The sequence below is a fragment of the Loxodonta africana genome, chromosome 2 (genome assembly GCF_030014295.1).
Source record: "Loxodonta africana isolate mLoxAfr1 chromosome 2, mLoxAfr1.hap2, whole genome shotgun sequence".
Taxonomy (NCBI): domain Eukaryota; kingdom Metazoa; phylum Chordata; class Mammalia; order Proboscidea; family Elephantidae; genus Loxodonta; species Loxodonta africana.
Window position 1 is genome coordinate 155,271,886 of NC_087343.1, and position 19,026 is coordinate 155,290,911.

General features: G+C 49.4%; 1 protein-coding gene across 2 annotated transcripts; it reads right to left on the reverse strand.

Moving 5' to 3' along the window:
* Positions 1 to 2,638: 2,638 nt before the first annotated feature.
* SPRY4 (sprouty RTK signaling antagonist 4) lies at positions 2,639 to 18,372 on the reverse strand. Of its 2 annotated transcripts, XM_010591435.3 has the most exons (3): positions 18,199 to 18,372; positions 9,014 to 9,085; positions 2,639 to 8,537 (listed from the first exon to the last, which is right to left on the reverse strand). In XM_010591435.3, exon 3 carries the CDS (start codon positions 8,489 to 8,491, stop codon positions 7,595 to 7,597), a length of 897 nt encoding a protein of 298 aa, XP_010589737.1. In that variant the 5' UTR covers positions 8,492 to 8,537; positions 9,014 to 9,085; positions 18,199 to 18,372; the 3' UTR covers positions 2,639 to 7,594. The 2 variants fall into 2 exon arrangements, with proteins under 2 accessions (XP_010589737.1, XP_010589744.1); XM_010591442.3 differs by lacking the exon at positions 9,014 to 9,085.
* Positions 18,373 to 19,026: the final 654 nt, after the last annotated feature.

Sequence of the window (19,026 nt, forward strand, 5' to 3'; positions counted from 1 at the left end):
AGAGAGAGGGAATGGCCTGAGTCCTCCCTGGTGTGCACGTCTTTCCCCACGCAGCTCAGCTGTCCCACCCATCCATAAAGCCACCAGATCCCTGACTTCTGAATTATCTGAAGCAATTATAAGATTCTGGACCCTTGTCCAAACATAGCCTCTGGCCACCACAGCCCAAATAATAATTCCATAGGTCTGGGGAAGAAACTGGAAACTCTGGCTGCACAGAGGTTAAGTGCTTTGGCTGCTAACCAAAAGGTCAGCAGTTTGAATCCACCAGGCGCTCCTTGGAAACTCTATGGGGCTGTTCTACTCTGTCCTATAGGGTGGCTGTGAGTCGGAATTGACTTGACAACAACGGGTTTTTACCGGAGGAAGCAATTGCTCTTTCTACAGCAAAGGCAATCATGAAGGCTGGTCACAAGCAGTGATGAAAGTATTGGTGGCAATGCTGTGCAGTAACAGAGGATCCAGGACCCTTCCTGTGATCAGCTTGAGCATGGGCCTCAGTGTTTAATACGGGTGTAGTAGTCAGACCCAGATTCAAGTCCCATCTGGATTACAATCTGTGTAATCTTGGTCAAAACAAACAGTAAATGCCAGAGTAGAAATCTGTACCACTTCTACAGGAGCACAAGTGGGAAGGGAACCTCTTTCTGGGGGACATAAGAAAAACATCCCAGAAGATATGGTACTTGGATTGGGTCTGAAAGTTAGACTAGCACCTGAGTGTGCAGGGCACAGGCTTTGGAGGCAGGTTCTCTGGGTTAAAATCTCAGGTCCACCATTTATCAGCTGTGTGGCCTTGGGCAAGTGACTTTACCTCTCTGATCTTCAGTTTTCTCATCTCTAAAATGAAGGTGATTATGTCAACCTAATTTGATCGTTGTCAACATTGCAAATGATAATGCAGTATCTGCATTCAATAAATGATACCCATTGCTGTTGAGTAAATTTCCACACATGGTGATCTCAAGGTGTAGAAGTGGTAACACTGTAGGTATTTCAAATATTGATGTTAGCAATTAGAACACCGTCTGGAGCTCCCATTATCTTGCCTTGTGAATAGTCACAAGACACTCCTACATTAGCCACACCCAATGGCAGGGGACTCAGCCAGGAGTTTACCTGAGTCTTCTCAGGTATGGGAAAGAAAGGGCTCAGGGTGGAAGAGAGAAGATGGGTGAGGTCAGTAACAGGTAGGGCCCCAAATCTTGCAACAGTTAAATGTTAATATAGGTGTCAGCATAGGAAGTGTCTCCTAATGACAGAAGGAAACGAGGGAAGTTTTTCAATCATCTCCTGCTTAACAGATACAGATGTATTCATAATTATCCCTTGCCTCAGGCCTGGAGGCCCAGGTGGGCTCCAGAAGGCCTGTGTTCCTGCCAGACAAGAGTCCTTAAAGAACATCATGTAGACAATTGGAATGCCATTTATCGTGCAAAACACAATAAAACCCCAAGCTCTCTTCCTGTCTGAGACCCATAAATTATGAAAATTATACCTGCCCCAGGCCATGGACATATTGTTTTATTAAAGTTCCGATGAAATAAACTTTAGGCTCTTAAAAATGTCCTCTCCACTTTCATCTGGCACACACCTCCAGCACGGAGCTGTCTCCCCGTGTTCATTTGATTAGTTCACAAAAGTATTTTGAAAAGTTGAGCTAATTTCAAGTTGCATGTTCAGCTGAAGAGGCTGGCTGGGAGCTACAGGAGTGGGCTGGGGCCTGACCAGATGACAAGGCTGCCCTGGGGTATCCTAGAGCAGGCCCCCCACAGACCACTTGTTATCTGTAGGATGAGCAACAGGCTTGGTGCCCAGGTAGGGGTTGAGGGATTATGGGTGTGCAGAAAGTGGAAGTCCTGGTTCTTTCCCCTTATTTTTAAATTTGATCATTGGGGAAGCTTTTATCTAGTCCTGTGTTTCTTCCCCAAACTGAATTACCAAATCCTTAAATTTGTCCATCCCCGCCCCCCGGCCCCTCCATCACTGACTGAGTGTATGACAAATGCTCTGAGCCCATTTCTGCAGCTGTCGGAGGGAAACAATGGTATCTACCTCGTAGGATTGTTAGAAAAGACAATATATGCTTGTTGTTAAGTACCATGAGTCGATTCTGATTCATGGCGACCCTATAGGACAGAGTGAAACTACCCCATAGGGTTTCCAAGGAGTGGCTGATGGATTCGAACTGCCGACTTTTTGGTTAGCAGCCAAGCTCTTAACCACTATGCTACAAGGGCTCCAGTTGTAGTACTTGGCAAAAATAAACCACTCAATAAATGATAGCCATTATTATTACCCCAAAACCATTTCATAACTGGGAACTAAGAGGAACAGGGGCAGTCAAGTAGAACAAGGCAGGCACATGTGAAACATTTTCTGATTTCCACACACACAAAAAAATTTTTTTAAACAAGTACACGTTCAGCTCCCAAGAGCATCTGGGCAGGTGAGAACTACTTAGGCATTCAAAACCTTTTCTGTACGGGTTTGCTTTCCAATCCCAAACACTAGAAACAAAAGAAAGCCAGTGGCAGGCCAGTCTCATGTCCTCACCCACACTTCTGTCCCCATCAGGAAACACAGGACTGAATCAAAGCCTGGTATACACTAATTGGGGGACTGATCAGATTATAAGGAAAACCATCCCCAAGGGCCAGTTACTCACCTTGTCAACAAAGGGAGCCTTCAGAGTGCTAATCAACCTTTGTGCATTGTGCAGGGATGGGGCAGGCCAAGTGACCTGGTGATCTTTATTCCAAAAGTTCTGGAGCAGACAAGACCACATTGAGGAAGAAAACCCTTTGTGCCTTCTTGGGCAGTGACCACGGGATCCTTGGAATGTATTTGGATGTCTTTAAGAGGAACCCAAGGTTTGACAAAAGATTGGAAAAGGCCAGAGAAATCAAGCAGGCCCAGGGCTCCCTCTCTTTATCTTGCTGGTCTCTCTTCTCCTACTCATTGGTATCAACAGAAAAACAATGTAATTATTTTCTCTTTCAGAAAAGAATAAGAGGCATATGTCTTTAAACCTTCAAAATAAAGTTAATGGAAAAGGGTTCCACAGCTCTATAAACAAAGTGGCTAGGTCTCTGTAAGTTAGAGTACATTGGGGTACAGGTAGGGGAAGCAGATGGAGGGTGCATTAGAAGGCCAAAGCAAGTCAAGTGGATGGGAGGCTTTAAGTCAAAGTTACTAGTTTCATGCAACGTCCACCAGTCAAGTGGAAAGAATTGCCAAGGGCTTTTGTTTGCCTTCCCCTTGAAGCATATATGTGCATGTGCACAAAAATCTCTTTTGGGGGAGTCAGGACATAAAGGGAAAGGAGCTGCAGAGTTCTGGCAAACTCAATAGATCAGATTACCCTTTCTTACCTCCTCCAATTCCCACTTTTAGAGATTTGTCGTCCATCTATAACAATACAGCAATACAACCCAGCCTAGGGAAAGGCTTGCTAGGGAGGATTTAGCAGCATCTGGCATATACAGGAAATCCTGCTGGCATAGTGGTTAAGTGCTACGGCTGCTAACCAAAAGGTCAAGTGTTGGAATCCACCAGGCACTACTTAGAAACTCTATGGGGCAGTTCTACCCTGTCCTCTAGGATTGCTAAGAGTCGGAATTGACTCAATGGAAATGGGTTTGGTTTTTTTGGTTTGGGCAGTATTCGGCTGCATGGTGAAGTGAAGCTTTCCTCCAATGATCCTAGAAGGATAAGGGACTGTGTCCCAGCCCAGGAAGCCCTTCTCTCCCTGCCCCTTTGTCCTTGACCAGAGCTTGAGAGGAGGTCAGAATGAATACTAAAATAATGGCTTTGGGTTTTTCTTTAGTGCACTTCCATCTGGTGTGGTGGTCGGGTGTTGTTCGACAAACTTGAGGCCTTGCTAGGTGAGGACATTAGGGGCGTGAACAGACACAAAGACACGAGAAACAGCCATCCTGTGTATATTTAACAATATATATTTATATATATTTTCTAGATCAGTACATTCAGTTTTTAACTTGTTTTTTTCTTCACAAACAGAAGAACTCTTACAATAGTAGACTTTCTAAAATAAATACTATTAAAATAGAGCTTCAAAATAAATATTCTATACAAAGAAAACCTTCTGTGGTAACTTTTGTTGTGGGGTGAGAAGGGGCTACAGTGATGGGAAAAATAAAAGTAGGACTATACTGGGGTCGGGGCCTTGAACGGCTTTTGTTTGAAACATGAAACCAAACTGTAGGGGCAGTGAGAAGAAAAAGCAAGATAAGACACTGCACGCAGTTACTCACAGCAAAAGATGGCAACACAAGATTTGTCATTGACTGTCACAGTAAGCAGAAGGTGTGGTAATGCTTACCAAAGGCAGGAAGCAAAAGGCCGGTACAGCTTGTGGGATTGCCCAAGTGGATTGTACAGTGCTAGGTCGTGCTGCCTACACACCCATCAGACATCTACGGGGCAGCATGGGAGGAGAACGCGAAGCTTCTAGTGGAGTCATCTGGTTCTGGTCTAGATCAAAACTTTCCATACTGTGCAACCTTGGACAAGTTGTCTACCCAGGCCTCACTTGACTGTTCAATGGGGACTGATGAGATTCTAAGGCCCTGTGAGAACCAGGTGTATCCGGTGAAGATCCCCCATCTCTGCTGGCTGGAAAGGGGCCTGTGTGAGCAGCAGAGATTGGTCTTCACCCTCTTCCAGCCACATACTGAGAAGCCTTGGTTGCACCCCAACATTTATGTGGAAGGGCTTCTCTATCCTAACACCCAGGGTGGGCAGCTAAGGGCCCACACAAGTAGCCTGGACACAGGCTTGTGGACCCCAGGTTCTGGCAGAACCACCATCCACACCAGGTGGAAAAGAAGTGGAAACCAGGTGACACTTTTCAAAAAAAGTGAAGACGAGGCATAATCCAGCCAAGTAAGCTGTTGGTGACAGGAACCACAACCAGTCACAGAAATGTGCCATGTTTCTGAGTGCTTGATCCCTTGGGGGCCCTTCATTGGCCCGGAGGTCCGTGGGCAAGCCAGTTTTTCCTTTCATTTTGACCAAGAGCCAAAAATACATGCTGAGGGACTGCTACTCAACAGAGCTGGGAGAGCCAGAGTCTTCACTCCTCCTTCCCTTTACCACTGAACACATGGGACATTGAGGTGGACTGTTGGGGAGTTCTGCAGACATCCATCTAGCGGGTTAAACACAAACCAAAAATAACAAGCGAAAACAGAGGGGGACAAAAATAGAAAAAAAAAGGCAAACCAAAATCCAGAAAAATTCGTGTTTACAACTATGTACACAAGTCAGGAGGCCCTTTGCTAGGAAACAGGGTTTACATAGGTAGAGGGTTGGTGGGGGGTTAAGTGTGTGTAGAGGTTTGTGTAGGATGTGTGCGCGCACACATACACAGCTTATGTAGATCAATTCTCCACAGAATGGGCATGTAGACCGCCAAGATTACAAAGTGCAGTTGCCATCGGGTCTAGTTTCCCATGGGGTGATCTGAGCTGAGTGTTTCTGGGAAAGCTTGGGGGCCTTGCTGAGAGAGCACACGTGTTTGCTAATCGTGTTTGGGCTAATCTCTGCATACCTATTCTGAGGACATCTCAGATCCCTTCAGTACACATCTGATACATTCAATTAGTATAATAAGTGGTTGGCTGAATGCGTTTTTCTCTCTACCATTCTCTCTGGTATAATTGTGCAAGAACATCCATTTCTCCATCCATCATGACTATGGCAAGGGTAGCTATATGAATCAGCCTTAGAAAATGCAGATGCAGTTTTTCATATTTGCCTTTTACAAGCTAGCAAATGTTACATAAATAAAGCCTAAAATAATAAGACCCTCCCTCCCTTCCTCCAATCAATAAATACCTATGGTTACAGTTAACTTATTCTAAATAAGATGTTACTACTACTCTTCAAGAAGAAAAAAAAAAAGTCCTTGAGAAGCATTGGGTGCATGCCAATTACAGCTACCTGCCTCCTTGCTGCCTTCCTGGAGGCAGTTCTGTCCCTACAGAACACACTTTAAATATTACAAATGCCCTGCCTAATATGCTTCCCATTTCGCCTGGGGTAGCTCTTCTGACCCAGGCTATTTTCTCTTATTAGAGGGGAGAACAAAATACCACACGAAACAAAAACCCACACAACAGCTGGGGAAGAAGGACCAGACACACGACAGCTCTTTGCATGCAACAAGTACCTACCCACCGGCCGTGCTGCACTTTCTGAGTCCTTTAGCACCTTGAGAAAAAGGGTTGCTACGTCTTTGGGGACTGCCAGGGGGTGGTGTGCCCACGCACAGAAGCAGGGCTTAACCCCGGAAGCACCCGGAGAATCTTTTCCCGACTCGCACTCTTCTGACTCCCCCACTGGGGCTTCCTAACACTAAAATAGACTCTTCTGTCATCACTTCTCTATTTACATTAAAGGTACAGACACATCACTATACACAAAAGGCTATGAGAGCAAGCAGCAGAATCAGAAGAGGAGAAACCCAAACCCAGCTCGGCTCAGCTGTCATTCTGCCAATGGGAGGTGCTGCCTCTCTTCCTTGCTGATAAAATCCTCTTCTTGGTGGGGAGGGAAGTGATGTTCCTTGAGGTTGCTCGTCCCCCAGATTTTGAAATCAGCCCTTCCTGGGGGTGGCCCAAAAGGAAGCAAGTGTTTTCTATTATTATTTTTTTAAAACATCGTTAGCATCTGGTTTAATTATTCTATAAAAACATAATGACTGGATCCAGAGACCACAGCCTCAGACTCATTGGCAAAATGATATTTGGTCTCAAGTTTGCCGCCCTGGCCTTCTCTACCAACAAAGTTCCTGGAAAGATCTGGGGCAGAGAGAACTCAGGACGTGTAGTGGGCAGGTGAGTCTGCGACTCGGTAAGAACTGAAGGATGGTGTTAGGAGTGGAACACCCTCGAGAGTTAGTGATGAAGCTGGAGGGAGAAGTGCACGGCCGAGTGGCTCCTAAATCCATCCCATGGCTCCAGGGAGGTGGAGGGAGGAGCGAGGCGTGGATTCGCGGCAGTCCTCCATGGGCTTCCAAGTACGAACATACATCAGGGACCGCTACGGTGAGCTACACCTTCCCCCGAGATGTCGGGGGCAAACTGGGGTGGGACGAGGAGGAGGAAAAGGGATAGAAGTCAAGGCTTCAAAGGTCTTCCTCCAAGGTATCCTGGCCACTGGGTTTCAGGTTCCTCCTAGTCAGCCAGCAACTATGGAGCCAAAGAGAATGGAAAAGAGGGAGGGAGGAGGGACTGGGAAGGCATTCAAGCAGCTGCAGCTTCTGGTTATGTGTCCACGTGTGTGTTGGGTCTTCTGAAAAAGAAAAAATCTCCCCCAAACCACACCCCACTCCTGCCACCCTCTGACACAAAGTTCCAGGACCCTGAAAAAAACCCAAAGTGCTTCTGTATCCTTTTGGGGTATCAGGGGTGAGTAATGGTGGTTTTTGTTTCTTCCGAAGCTGGGGGTAGGGTGGAAGAGCAAGGGCGGCCTCAGGAGGCTAAAGCCTCTGGCCCCGCCGCGGCCTTCTCAGGTGTCAGAAGGGAGCCAAGTTACCATGGGGAGTGCTGGGACTTCGACCCAAGCGTCAGAAAGGCTTGTCAGACCTGCTGGCCTTGGCTTCCGTGGTGGCCACTTTGCAGATGACGCTGTTTGTGTGCTTGCAGCGGCAGCCGGGGCGGCGCAGGCGATCATAGCCTCGCTGGGCCAGCTTCACACAGCCGGTGGCGGGCAGGTAGCAGAGCAGGCAGGGCAGCACCAGGGAGAGGGCGCCCATGAAGGACCAGCGGGCGCAGCAGTTTGAGTGGGAGCAGGAGCAGGGGTGATCGGCACAAGAGCCCTCATCGTCCTCGTTGGTGCAGTGGTAGAAGATGCCCTGCACCAGGCACATGCAAGTGCCGTAGTTGACCAGGGTCTGGGCTGAGCACAGGCACTCCTGGTTACAGACCCAGCAGGAGGGTAACGTCTGGGGGGACGCACACTCCTTGCACTTACACTTCCCGCAGGCCTCACACAGCAAGAAGTGCTTGTCCAGCTCGGGTGGGGCTGCAGTGCCCTTGAGGTCTATTGGCTTGCAGTGGACCGCTTTGGGCTGGACGCGCACAGCTCGCGGCGATGCCTGGTCAGCCACGGGTGGTGGTGCCATGTGGTCTAAGAGCCGCTGATCCGAGGACGTGCTGCTGCTGCTGCTCACGGAGCTAGGGCGCCCGCTGAAGGAAATCCAGTGGTGGGTGACATCCTGGTCACAGCGCGGGGGCGTGGGGGCTGGCTCTGGGGCCCCGCCCCGGCTTCGCTTGGGGCCTGCAGGGGGCACCAGGCCAGGGTTGTCTATGTAGTCGTTCTCCACGTGGCTGGTCTTCATCTGGTCGATGGGCAGGATGGTGAGCGGGTGCTGGAGCCGGCCATGGGGCGTTCGGCTGTCGAGGGGCTGGACCATGACTGAACTGGGAGTCAAGGGGACACTCTGTGGGATCGGAGGCTCCATGGGGCTGGAGGTCCTGGACTGCTGGAGAAACAGGCTTCTAAGGGCCCTGGGGGGGTGGGGAAAAAGTAAAAGAGAATGGATTCCAGCTATCAATGCGTAGCCTGTCAGCACCTTTCCATCAGCTCCTTGGGAGCCCAACTGAAATAGAAGCAGATTTCCCTCAGTGGACTCTCAAGCATCCCCCAGGACTTAGGTGATTAACAACAACAAAACCATAAGTGGTAGAAACAGTACTTATTAAGCACTTAATATATAGCACCATATGTAAAGTCGCTGACTCTTCACAATAACCCTAAAAAAGAGCTACAATTACCTCCCTTTTCTAGTTAAGAAAAAGTACTGTTCACCAATAACTTGCCCAAAGGCACACAAACTAAAACTAGTAAGTAACCAAACCACAGACCCAAACCTGAGCCGTCGAAGTCCATTCTCTTTTTTCCTCTGTGAAAAAAACTCTTTACGATATATAGCTCATAGTTAGCAACAGAGGATCCAGAATTAGACTGAAGTTCAGATTCTCACCTTCGCCTAGCAGTGTTGCCTTGAATGTGTTCTTTAACCTCAACGCCTCAGTTTTGTCTTCTGCAAAACAGGCTGTGAGGATGAAATGAGAAAATGGATGTCAAGTTCCCACCAAATTGCCTGGCATACGGCAAGGGGTCAACAATTCATCACCGTATAGAGTAACAGCTAAGATTTCCTTGGCGTTAATGAGCACTGTGTGCAGAGGGTGCCATGGAGCTGATCAGCTGGACAAACAGAAGCCTTTATTTCAGATGTACATAAGAAGAGAAGGGAAGAGCTGCACCTGATGCTCTCGGGTCAGGGATCTTAACTTACTACCACCACTTCTAATAGCGGCAACCTCCAGTGGCTAATCACCCCTGGGCAGGTGAGCTTCTGACAACTTGGATGGGAAATCCTCTCAAGGGGTATTCACATCACCCATTTCCAAGTGCTGAGCTGCACATTCAGCCTAAAAGCTATTTACTAGAATAGCTAAGCCAACCCTGGATCAGTTTCTAATTTCACCGAGAGAGTGCAATTTTAAATTGGAATCCGGCCAGAGATTCAACTGCAGGGCCTGACACGGAACCCCAGGAAGTCACTTAAATCAAAGAGCGGAAACGGCTTGGTTCAAATTTAGAAAGTGCACATTGTTTTCTATTAGAAGTGCCATTTCCTTGCCTGCTGACCTTTACATTCGGAATTCGACTGGAGATCAATTTAAAGAAATAGAAGCAGAAGGCCAAGACCTCTGCTCAACGGGACATGATTTGGAATCCAAGGGAAAGATTAGACTCTGGGAAGATTCTACCCTGAATCTTAAGAATCCCAGAGGGTTCTGGGGTCAGAGGAGGGAGTGGATAGTGGGGAAAGTTTTTTAAAGACCATTGGATTAATGTGTTATGGGGTGGAGTTACAGTAAATTCTTTTCCAAGAGGCAAATATGCTGTAATTGGGAGAGCTGATCCTGCTCAGCTGCTGTCATGTTCATCTTGCCTCAAAGGTGATGCTGAGAGGGGGACGTGGATAGGTTGCCACTTCCAGTTAACCCCATATCCCTCCAGAATGGGGACACAGCAGGTCCATCCCAATATTCCAATCACAGGAGAATGATACTTCTCTCCCTGTGACTCATCCATACTTACGTATCTATAGTAAGGACTGAAGAAGAAAGGTGGAGGGGCAGTCAGGAGAACCTGGCATTATTTTTCCCCTCTGCTTGGAGATAATAGTTTGACCAGAAATAGTTAAGTTTGGGGGGAAGAAGAGTTTCCCCTTAGTTGCTTTCCGGCCTATCTGAAATAAAGAGCTAGCTGTAGATGAAAAGCTCTCAAAGGGGTGAAAGGAGGTTTATGCACAGGGTTCTCATCTAAACTGCTAAATGCAAAAAAGCATTCAGTCTTTTCCACAAAGTTCAGTGCTCAGTCAACTGGTTATTTCCCATTCGCACAGGGCATGAACTATTGGCTTTGCTCCCACGCCCCTATCTACTTAAAAGATGCTGGTATTTCTTCCCACACTGGGTTTTTCCCCTCTTGTAAAAAGTCTGCCTGCCCCAGGTTCCCTTCAGATGAAACCAGAGCATCACTTTGAACAGGAGATGTCCTTGTGGCAGAGTTTGGCTTGCTTAGGTATTTGGCAGGTCTGTCATTAGTCATTTGCCAAGGCAGCTTCCCCTGGGAGGGACCCCATGATGGGGCTGGATAAGGGGACTGTCAAATAAGCATCTGTACAGAAGAGTTTTTTCCCAGGATCATGCTGGCTATGGGGCAGGAACTCTAGGGAATGCTACCTCAACCTGCTCTAGGGCTTTAAACTTGTTGGTTCTGGTTTGAACCTCTGCTGAGAATTTGCATGTCTAGCAAGTTTCCAGGAAGTTATACTTAAGAATCACCTGGGGATCTTGTTAAAACATAGATTCTGATTCAGTGTATCTGGGGGATAGAAATGTAAATTCCCAGCAGGGAACTTGTTAGAAGTACAAATTCTAAAATGGAATTGGTTCAGAAACTGCCCTGCCAACGTATTCCAGGAATTAGGGTTCCAAGGCCTTGCTCCCAGAATAAATGGATTTGGGGGTCAAGAGATCAGGGCCTAGTAGCCCCAGCTTCCAACCCTGAGGACTTTGCCTAGAGAAAAAGTGTGACAAGGTGTAAAAATGGAAAACGCTGGCACAGGCACAGGACTAGACTCACCTGTACCAGGCAGGAGATGCCTCAGCCAGAACCTGTAACCCTTGGAAAAAGAGAATGTGACTCCTGTATTCCGGGAGCCCAAATCAGGAATACTAGGGCCTCTGCCAACATAATGCCAGCAGCACTTCGAAGACTGCACTGCCCCCATATAGTTGATCTTTTTCCTCAGGACCAGGACTGGGACTTGCCAAGAGGGAAAAGTAAAGATATTCCCCTTTTCCAAACAGATTACCCACTCCTCTCCCCAATTCTATTACTGGGGTTCTTTTAAAACAGCCGCATTTCAATTCTCCAGGATTTTAAGAGGCCCTGGAATCAAAGGGCAGATTCCTCAATTCATAGAAAAGTCCCATCACGAATATCAGGGTTGGAGCAGCCACTGCTGGCAATACAGATGTTGGCATTAAAAGGCTCCCATCTCCCTCCAGAGGCAGCTGTCAACATCTAGGCCTGCTGTTGAGGCCAGAGTGGAAGAAAGAGCTTGGCTTATGATGACTCGGCTCTGTTGGGACCTGCAGCAACCAAGATGGCTCCAGTAGGCATATTTTACAATGTATCTTCCCCACCATAGCCCTGATGTAGGATTCCTTCCCGCCACCAGCTCAGCAATAACCAACGGCTGGCTCAGAGTTCAACTACTCAAACCTTCTCAGGCCTCATGGCCTCACTGGCCCCTTAGGGGAGGACCCCCCTTTGGGAAGGCCTCTGTTGAATTTGTCTGGCAAAGAGAAACAACTTCCTGAGCTGCCTGTTTGATAACCCTTCAACACAGCTAAATGATGTCTTAAAAAAAAAAAAAAATCCAACCCTCAGTTGGTTTAGAAGATCAATTGCTGTACTCATTGGGACACACCCACCCTCTAGTCTGAAGCAATACTGACGAACTTAAGTGCAGTTTAATATGTACTTTCTGCTTCCTCTGCAAGGAAGGAAGAGATTTATAACATAAATAGGAGATGAGGCTTTGCCTCATTTAGGTTGTTTGAAGGAGACTGATGGCCAATTTGGAAAACTCTGGACAGAGAGACAAAGCCAGCATTCCACTTAGCCAGAGAAGTACCTCTATCAAGTTTAGGTGATGATCTTATCGGTTAGCAGTAGGGAAGGAAACATTTACCTCCACACAAACCTTCTAACAATTATTATTATTATGGAAGCGGCTAATATTTATGAAATATTTCTTGGTGCCAGCCCCTGTGCTAAACTGACGATTTCCTCATTTAATCCTCACGATCACCTTGGAGATAATACCCATTTTGCAGAGGAAGAAATGGAAGCACAAAGTTTCACAGAGCCAGCAAGTCATCTGGCTAGAATTCGAACCCAGACAGTGTGACTCCAGAGGCTGCAACCTCACCCAGACAGCCCTAACTGGCAATGACTTGCAGAAGCCATCAATAACCTCTGGGTGTTCACAGAAAGGCATAAAACTGCCAGTCACTTTGATAGCCCCCTACCCCTAGTCTGCCACCAGCCCTCAGGGAATCTCATCAGGCCATCCGTGTGGGACTAGTAACCCAAACTGCAAGGAAATGGAGCCAGATGGACCTTTACATCAGACTAGACTCCAGTTAGGGGAATTTTCAGTGTGGGGAGCTGAGGCTGAGGGTTTGCAATCTGTCATTAAAGGAAGGCTCAGAGCTCAAGTTATTTTCATTCCCAATTCAATTTCCTTTGCCATCCAGTTTGTCACTCCCTGCCACCCCCCCCAGCTTTGCATTTTTAATTTTTTAAAGTTGAATGGGCCTCACCTTTCTAGGATTCTCACTACAAAGTGTGTTCTAAAAGGAAATCTTGAGGTAGGAGAGGATTCCCTCTCCTCCCCTACCTGTAAGGTTGAACTTAAGGGTCTGCAGGGCACCTCCAATGGTAAGGCTTCCTGGCCCCGGATATGTAGGGGAAGGGATGGAGGAGCCAGGGTAAGAGGAAGCCAGAATAGGAAGAAGAGTCCTAGAATACTGAATCACCAGGATATTGAAAACCCTGGAGCATATAATCCTCTACTTCCTGCTTGGCTGTCTGAGCCGAGCTGGCCAGTCTGACACTGCATTTGTACCTGTGAGAAGGGGGCTTCGAAGTCAGGCTGCAGACCGCTCAATACAGGCTGGCTGAAAACAATTAAGAGGCATGGTAAATGCTCACACAATTGAGTTGAATTCTCTCTCTCACTCTCATTCTTGCCCGCCTGCCCCTCCCCTCCCCGATTTACCCTACGGATTTGAGAAACATTAAAAAGAACAAAACCTGACAGTTGTACTTTAAAAACTACAGGTCAGCTAATGACAAACTGGCAAGAGAGGCTCTGAATGAATGGGCAGTTTCTGTACTGCTCTCATTCAGTCTCAGCAGGTTCTTTAAGTGAAGGTTGTTTAACCCTTTAGCAACTCAGAATAAAGGTCTCTAGGCTGCCAGAGATCCCGCCCACCACTATTGCTTGGTTCTTTGTGACAACATCCCAGTTTAGTTAATTAAGCTACAACCAAATGATGACTTATTGGTTTAAAAAGACTATTGGCAGCTATGGGGTAGGGGGAGTGGGGGAAACCAGGGACTTGCCCCTCCCTACACACCCTAGGGAGGAAAGACAATTTCAGCTGAGAATGGCCCCAGTGGGAAAATAAAACATTTAGGCAGCGAGACTTGTCTGAGAAAGAATCCTTCTCCCCGCCCACCCCCCCAGCACTAAGGAACCTCACCTCTGGCCATAATCTGTTAGACATCACAAAAGGCAACAGCTGCTTTTCATCACCTGGTCCCACAACCAGTTATCAGTTCCCAGCCCTCTTCTCTCTTTCACAATCATCAGCTAAGCTCTCAGGCCCCTGTGCAAGCATGAGTGTGAGAGGAGTTCTAAGTTTTATCAGCAGGCAAGGGTCTCACTGTACTTTGGCTTTGGGCTATTTTAACCAGCTTCAAATTGATGCTTCACTGTATTACCCCGTAATTATCACCTGTCCAGATCCCCTTAAAGAGGAATTAAAAATCAAGAGTCAGAAAGAATGGGACTAGAATGAGCTTATGACCCACTGGGAAAGTTCGGGAACTATTGGCCCAAGTCAAGGTCTGGGGTGGAACCAGAAATCTAGACCCCAGGGGAGGGGCCTCCAGCTGACATCCAGATCATTTTATCTCACCATTCTCCACCAAGAAAGGAACTTACAATAGATTTCAGCCTACCCTTGGGATAGGAGAGGAAACCACTCCCTCCTCTCCCAATCAGAAAAGAAAAAGACACTCCCAGATGAGGGAAACCACTTTTGTGCAAGGAAAGGAGCCACCTGCCCCAGAACGGCCCCTTCCCTCCTCTGCTAGATTCAGCACATCTGTGCTCCCTTCCCCAGTGCCCTAGCTTCCTCCATTGACTAGGGCCTGTCCTTGGAAAGACCAATCGTGATCACAGATCACAGCTGAACGGTGGAGCCTCTTAAGCCCAGCCACATGTCCCGGATACATCCTCCAACCTCGTCAGCTGTCCGGATCTGCAGGGTGGCCCCAGGGTCCCCAGAGCCAAGAATACCCGGCCTCTTACATCATGCAACACCCCATGCCATCTGAGCAGGAAGGGGCTCCCTTAAAACCGGGCCCTCCTACTAAGCTCTGTGAATAATGACAAAGAACATGGTCCCCAAGTCCTCTGGATGCTCACTAGCAGCTCTTCTGGTCTGGTCCCCGAGGGAGGAGTTTGCTTTCTGCAGGTGGGGAAACCAAGACCCAAGCTTAGCAAGTTTGCCTAGCCACTCATCTGTGTTGCCTTGGCCCCTAGCTTGGTCTGGAAGGAGCAATACAGCTTTCAGTATATTTATTGCTCTTCACTTTCTCCTCTGCCTCTTTCAAAAGATGAAAAATATATCCCAGTGAGTTACTTGTCAGGGGAGCTCCAGGTTAGCTGTCAGATGGAACCTTCTCTACTTTTGCCATTCTTTTTCCTTAATAACCCTGTCATGTCTACATCCCAAACCCAAATTATTCAACTGTACTCCCACATCCAGAGGTTGGTGCAAAAATGTTTCCTCACGTTGTCTAAGGGAATCTCCACCTGAATAGTAGCCAAATGACAGGCTTTGGATCCAGAACTAGATTAGATCCTACAACTCTCTCCAAGGTCAAAAAAACAATTTCTCCTAATACAGAGAAAGAGAGGATCCTTCCTAGGCCTCCTTGGTACCAAGGCCTTGCTCCTATGCTGTAAGATGGCTCCAGGAAAGAAAAATGCTATGGGGACCCAAAACTGGAGGCTGAAACCAAGCAAGGGACTTTTCAGCATCAGGAACTGGAAGTGAAGTCCCTACAGGAGATCCCAAGGTACCAAACCCTAGATTAACACACCTCAGAGGCCACAATGGGAGGTGTTATAAATCACTGACTTTCAGATTATGCACCAAAAGACTGTCTTCATTTGTTATCGAAGGAAGTCAGCCAAACCTCTCGGAACACTCAATGTTTACGAGAGTGGGGGGAAAGAGGTATGAACTGGGCTGAGGGCAGAATTCCAAAGAACCACATCTCTCCTCTTCTGGAAGGATCCCTCCTCTTCTGGAAGGATCCCTCCTCTTCTGGAAGGATCCCTCCTCTTCTGGAAGGATCCCTCCTCTTCTGGAAGGATCCCTCCTCTTCTGGAAGGATCCCTCCTCTTCTGGAAGGATGCTAACAATGACATCTGCGAGCGCCAGAGCTCACCCGTCCCCAGCCTCTGCCCTGTTTCAGCCTGAAATCTGTCTATTCTGTGTGTTGCCTCTTCTTATCAGCCCTAACCAAAGCTTTAATAAATTGCCATTTCAGAGGGTAATCTGGAAATGGTCCCCAGGGATGGGCAGGAGGGCCAAGGAGGAGGCATTTGCACCCAACAAAAAGGGGAGTGACTCCTGAGTTCAGATCTAAAAAGAAGATAACCCCAGCTGACCAACATTTGTCCATCAAGATTTCAGGAGTCTACCAAAAATGTCCCCTACCCTGTACTGGACACGCAGCTCAGTTGGCCAGTATGTACACTCTTCACCAAGGTTAGGCTGAACATGAGGCTTTCTGGTAAGCAAGGTCTGTCCAAAGGGCTGGGAAAGAGAGGAAATGCGATTTCACACTGGACATCTCCACAACTTCTTTCCCACCCTTCTGGAAAGTAGAGGGGGTGGGGAGAAGAGAGAGGGATGGAGAAGCCAACTGTCTAGTGCTCTCTCCCAGTCTGCCCCACGCTAAGAGAAAAAAAAAAAGCTGAAAATTTCAGATGTTTATGCTCCATTTGTGTGAAGATCCAGAGAACTCTAAACATTGTGAAATCCACCAATGCAATATTGGGCAGGGCCTCGGGCCAGACCCAGACTATTAAGAGATTGATAAACCCACATTTCCCAACGGCTCTGGGCCTTTACCTTCCAGCTTTGTATCCCTGAGAGCCTTGTCAGAAAGGCTGCAGAGCGTTGGTCAGCTAACCAGATACATATGGGCTTGCTCCCGCCCCTCTGCAGGTTCTTCTCTGGCCTCCACCTGCGTCGGGCCTCTCCCAAAGCTGGAGAGAATCACGCCACTGATTTAGAGACAGGAAAGAGGGGGCTGCTGCTGAGTCTGGGCACCCCAGGAAATCCACACCTTTCCTTCTAGTACTGACCCCTACTGGGGCAGGGGCGGGGGGGGGCGGGCTCCAGGGAACCTCTCTGCGCCAGAAGGTTGCCTCCTGCCCTCGCCCAGGCCTGCAATATGGATGCCCATCTAGCAGCTGGTGAAGGAGGCAGCCAGTCGCTTGCCCATCTTGCCATGATCCAGCCCCTCCAGCCCAGTTCGCCTCTCCCATCCATTCCTCAGCCCGTCAAGCCGATCAACCATTTTCCGCCTCAGGACGCCTCTCTTACCTCCTCTGCTCACAGCCCCCAGCCCCCAATCAAAGAGAATTGAGAAACCGTCCTCTTGCACAAGAGCAGCTACTGTCTAAATGCTTTTTGATCGTCTTCATGGAGGGGGAACTGGGCACAGCCCTGGCCCCGGTGATGGAGCCAAACTCCAGCCGCCCCGGCCGGTCAAACCCACCCTTGCCCTCCTCGTTGCCCCCGTGGCCTTGGCGATTCAGAATTTTCAGAACGTACCATCTCTATCCTTCTCTCCCCTCGGTGATGTCAAGCCTGGTACCACCAAGAAGCAAGGAGGGAAAGCGGGAGCCTTATCTCTCTCCTACGCATGCAACCTCTTCCTCCAGCTCCCACACGCCCGGCGTTATGTAAACGCACCTTCAGCCCCCAACACGGCCCCAGCGCGGCCTCAAGGCCTGGCACAGCTCGGTGCCCGGTGATAGGAAGGCACGGGGAAGCCGAGAGCCTCGGGCTCTGCAGAGGCCGGGAAAGGGAAAAGCAGCCGCAAGGCAGTTGCAGAACATAGGTCAGACGACGAGAAACCGCCTTGCCCAAGAGGGGGAGCAGAAATACCTAGTCGCCGGCTGGTCACGCTCTGACCATCGAGGAAGAGGCAGAAGGGGAGGAAACCAGCCCGTCACAGCTCCAAAGAGGAAAGAAAAATCTACGTCGAGCATAGGCCGCTGCGGCGGGCTGGAGAGATCTACAGCAAAGCTGGCACCGTGGGCATAGAGCCAGCGGGTGGGCGAGCCGCCCAGGACAAGGGCGCCCCCGAACCCAAGAGGTGGCTCCCGGCCGAGCCCAGACCCGCTCGTTCCAGCGCCCGAGGCGGGTGGCGGCAGAAGGAAGAAAGAGGCCAGATCAGAGGCAAACTCCGGGGACACGCATGGGGCTTCCCGAGTAGCAGAGGGCGGGGAAGCCCGGCTTGGCAATGCCCGGGGGTCGGAAACGGCTCTGCCCGGCTGTGAACATCCCCGGCGCGGTGCCGGCCCGGCCGAGGGCGGCAGGGAGCTGCTGTGCACCACAGAGACTCAAGGAGGCGCAAGGAGAGGGAAGGAACGCTGAGGTGCGCCTAGAATTTGCGCACCACTTGCCCCAGCCCGAAGGGGAGACACTCCGCAGCTCAGAGCCGGGCAGTTTCAGATTCCGAAACCGGCCAGAGACTTACTTGGAGGAGCCGCAGAGTCACAAGCATCGCTCCACGTCTGTGTAAATCCCCGAACCCGAGCGGGTCAGCAGCTGCTGTCCTCGCAGACGCCGGCCGGAGGAACCGGCACGGCTCCCTGCGCTTCGCAGCGCCAGCTCTGTGCTGTCAGCTCCGCTCGCTGCCTCCGCGGCGATGTTGCAACCACTGCCTGGGAAAATGGCTTTTTTATGAATGGGAGGGAAGGGCGCTCCAGTGCGCACGCGCACCGTCCGCAATTCTATGAATGGGTGGGCACAAGAGACCCCGCGTGCGCATGCGCCGCGCTCCTTTTTTTATGAATGGGGGGCCGGAAAAGGACTTAACCCGTGATTGCTGGGGCTGGCTCTCGCTCCTTAAGGGGCCGTCTTTCTTTTACAAAGAGGGGTGGAGGTTGTTGTTGCCTCTTTTTTTTTTTTTTTTAATGAATGGAGGGCGGCGGCGACTGCCGCAGCTGGCTCAGCTGCGCGGGCTGTGCCCCCTCCCAGCCTGCGAGAGGAGGTAAAGGCCACCTTCACGCCACTGAGGGCCTGGGCAGGAACCGTCAGTGTCGCTGGGGGGGTGGGGGGCACTGCGGCCTCCAGGTCCTGGGCCGAGAGCGGGGTGAGGGAGGGCACACCCAGACTCTTATGGGGATCTCCACCCGCCGCAGGCAGCCGGGGGTGGCGGTGGCGGGAGGACCCCTGCTGAGGGCCTTCTCTCTCTTCAGACCAGTGGCGCCTAGGGGCATGAGGTATAGCTGAGTTTACCCAAAATTAAGAAAATGTCAATCTTCCGTATCAAGAAAGGACGAGGTGGGGGTTGCTGAAAGAA

Excerpts from the sequence above, each read along its gene's own strand:
- SPRY4 (XM_010591442.3), bottom strand. The coding sequence starts at position 8,491 with ATGGAGCCTCCGATCCCACAGAGTGTCCCCTTGACTCCCAGTTCAGTC.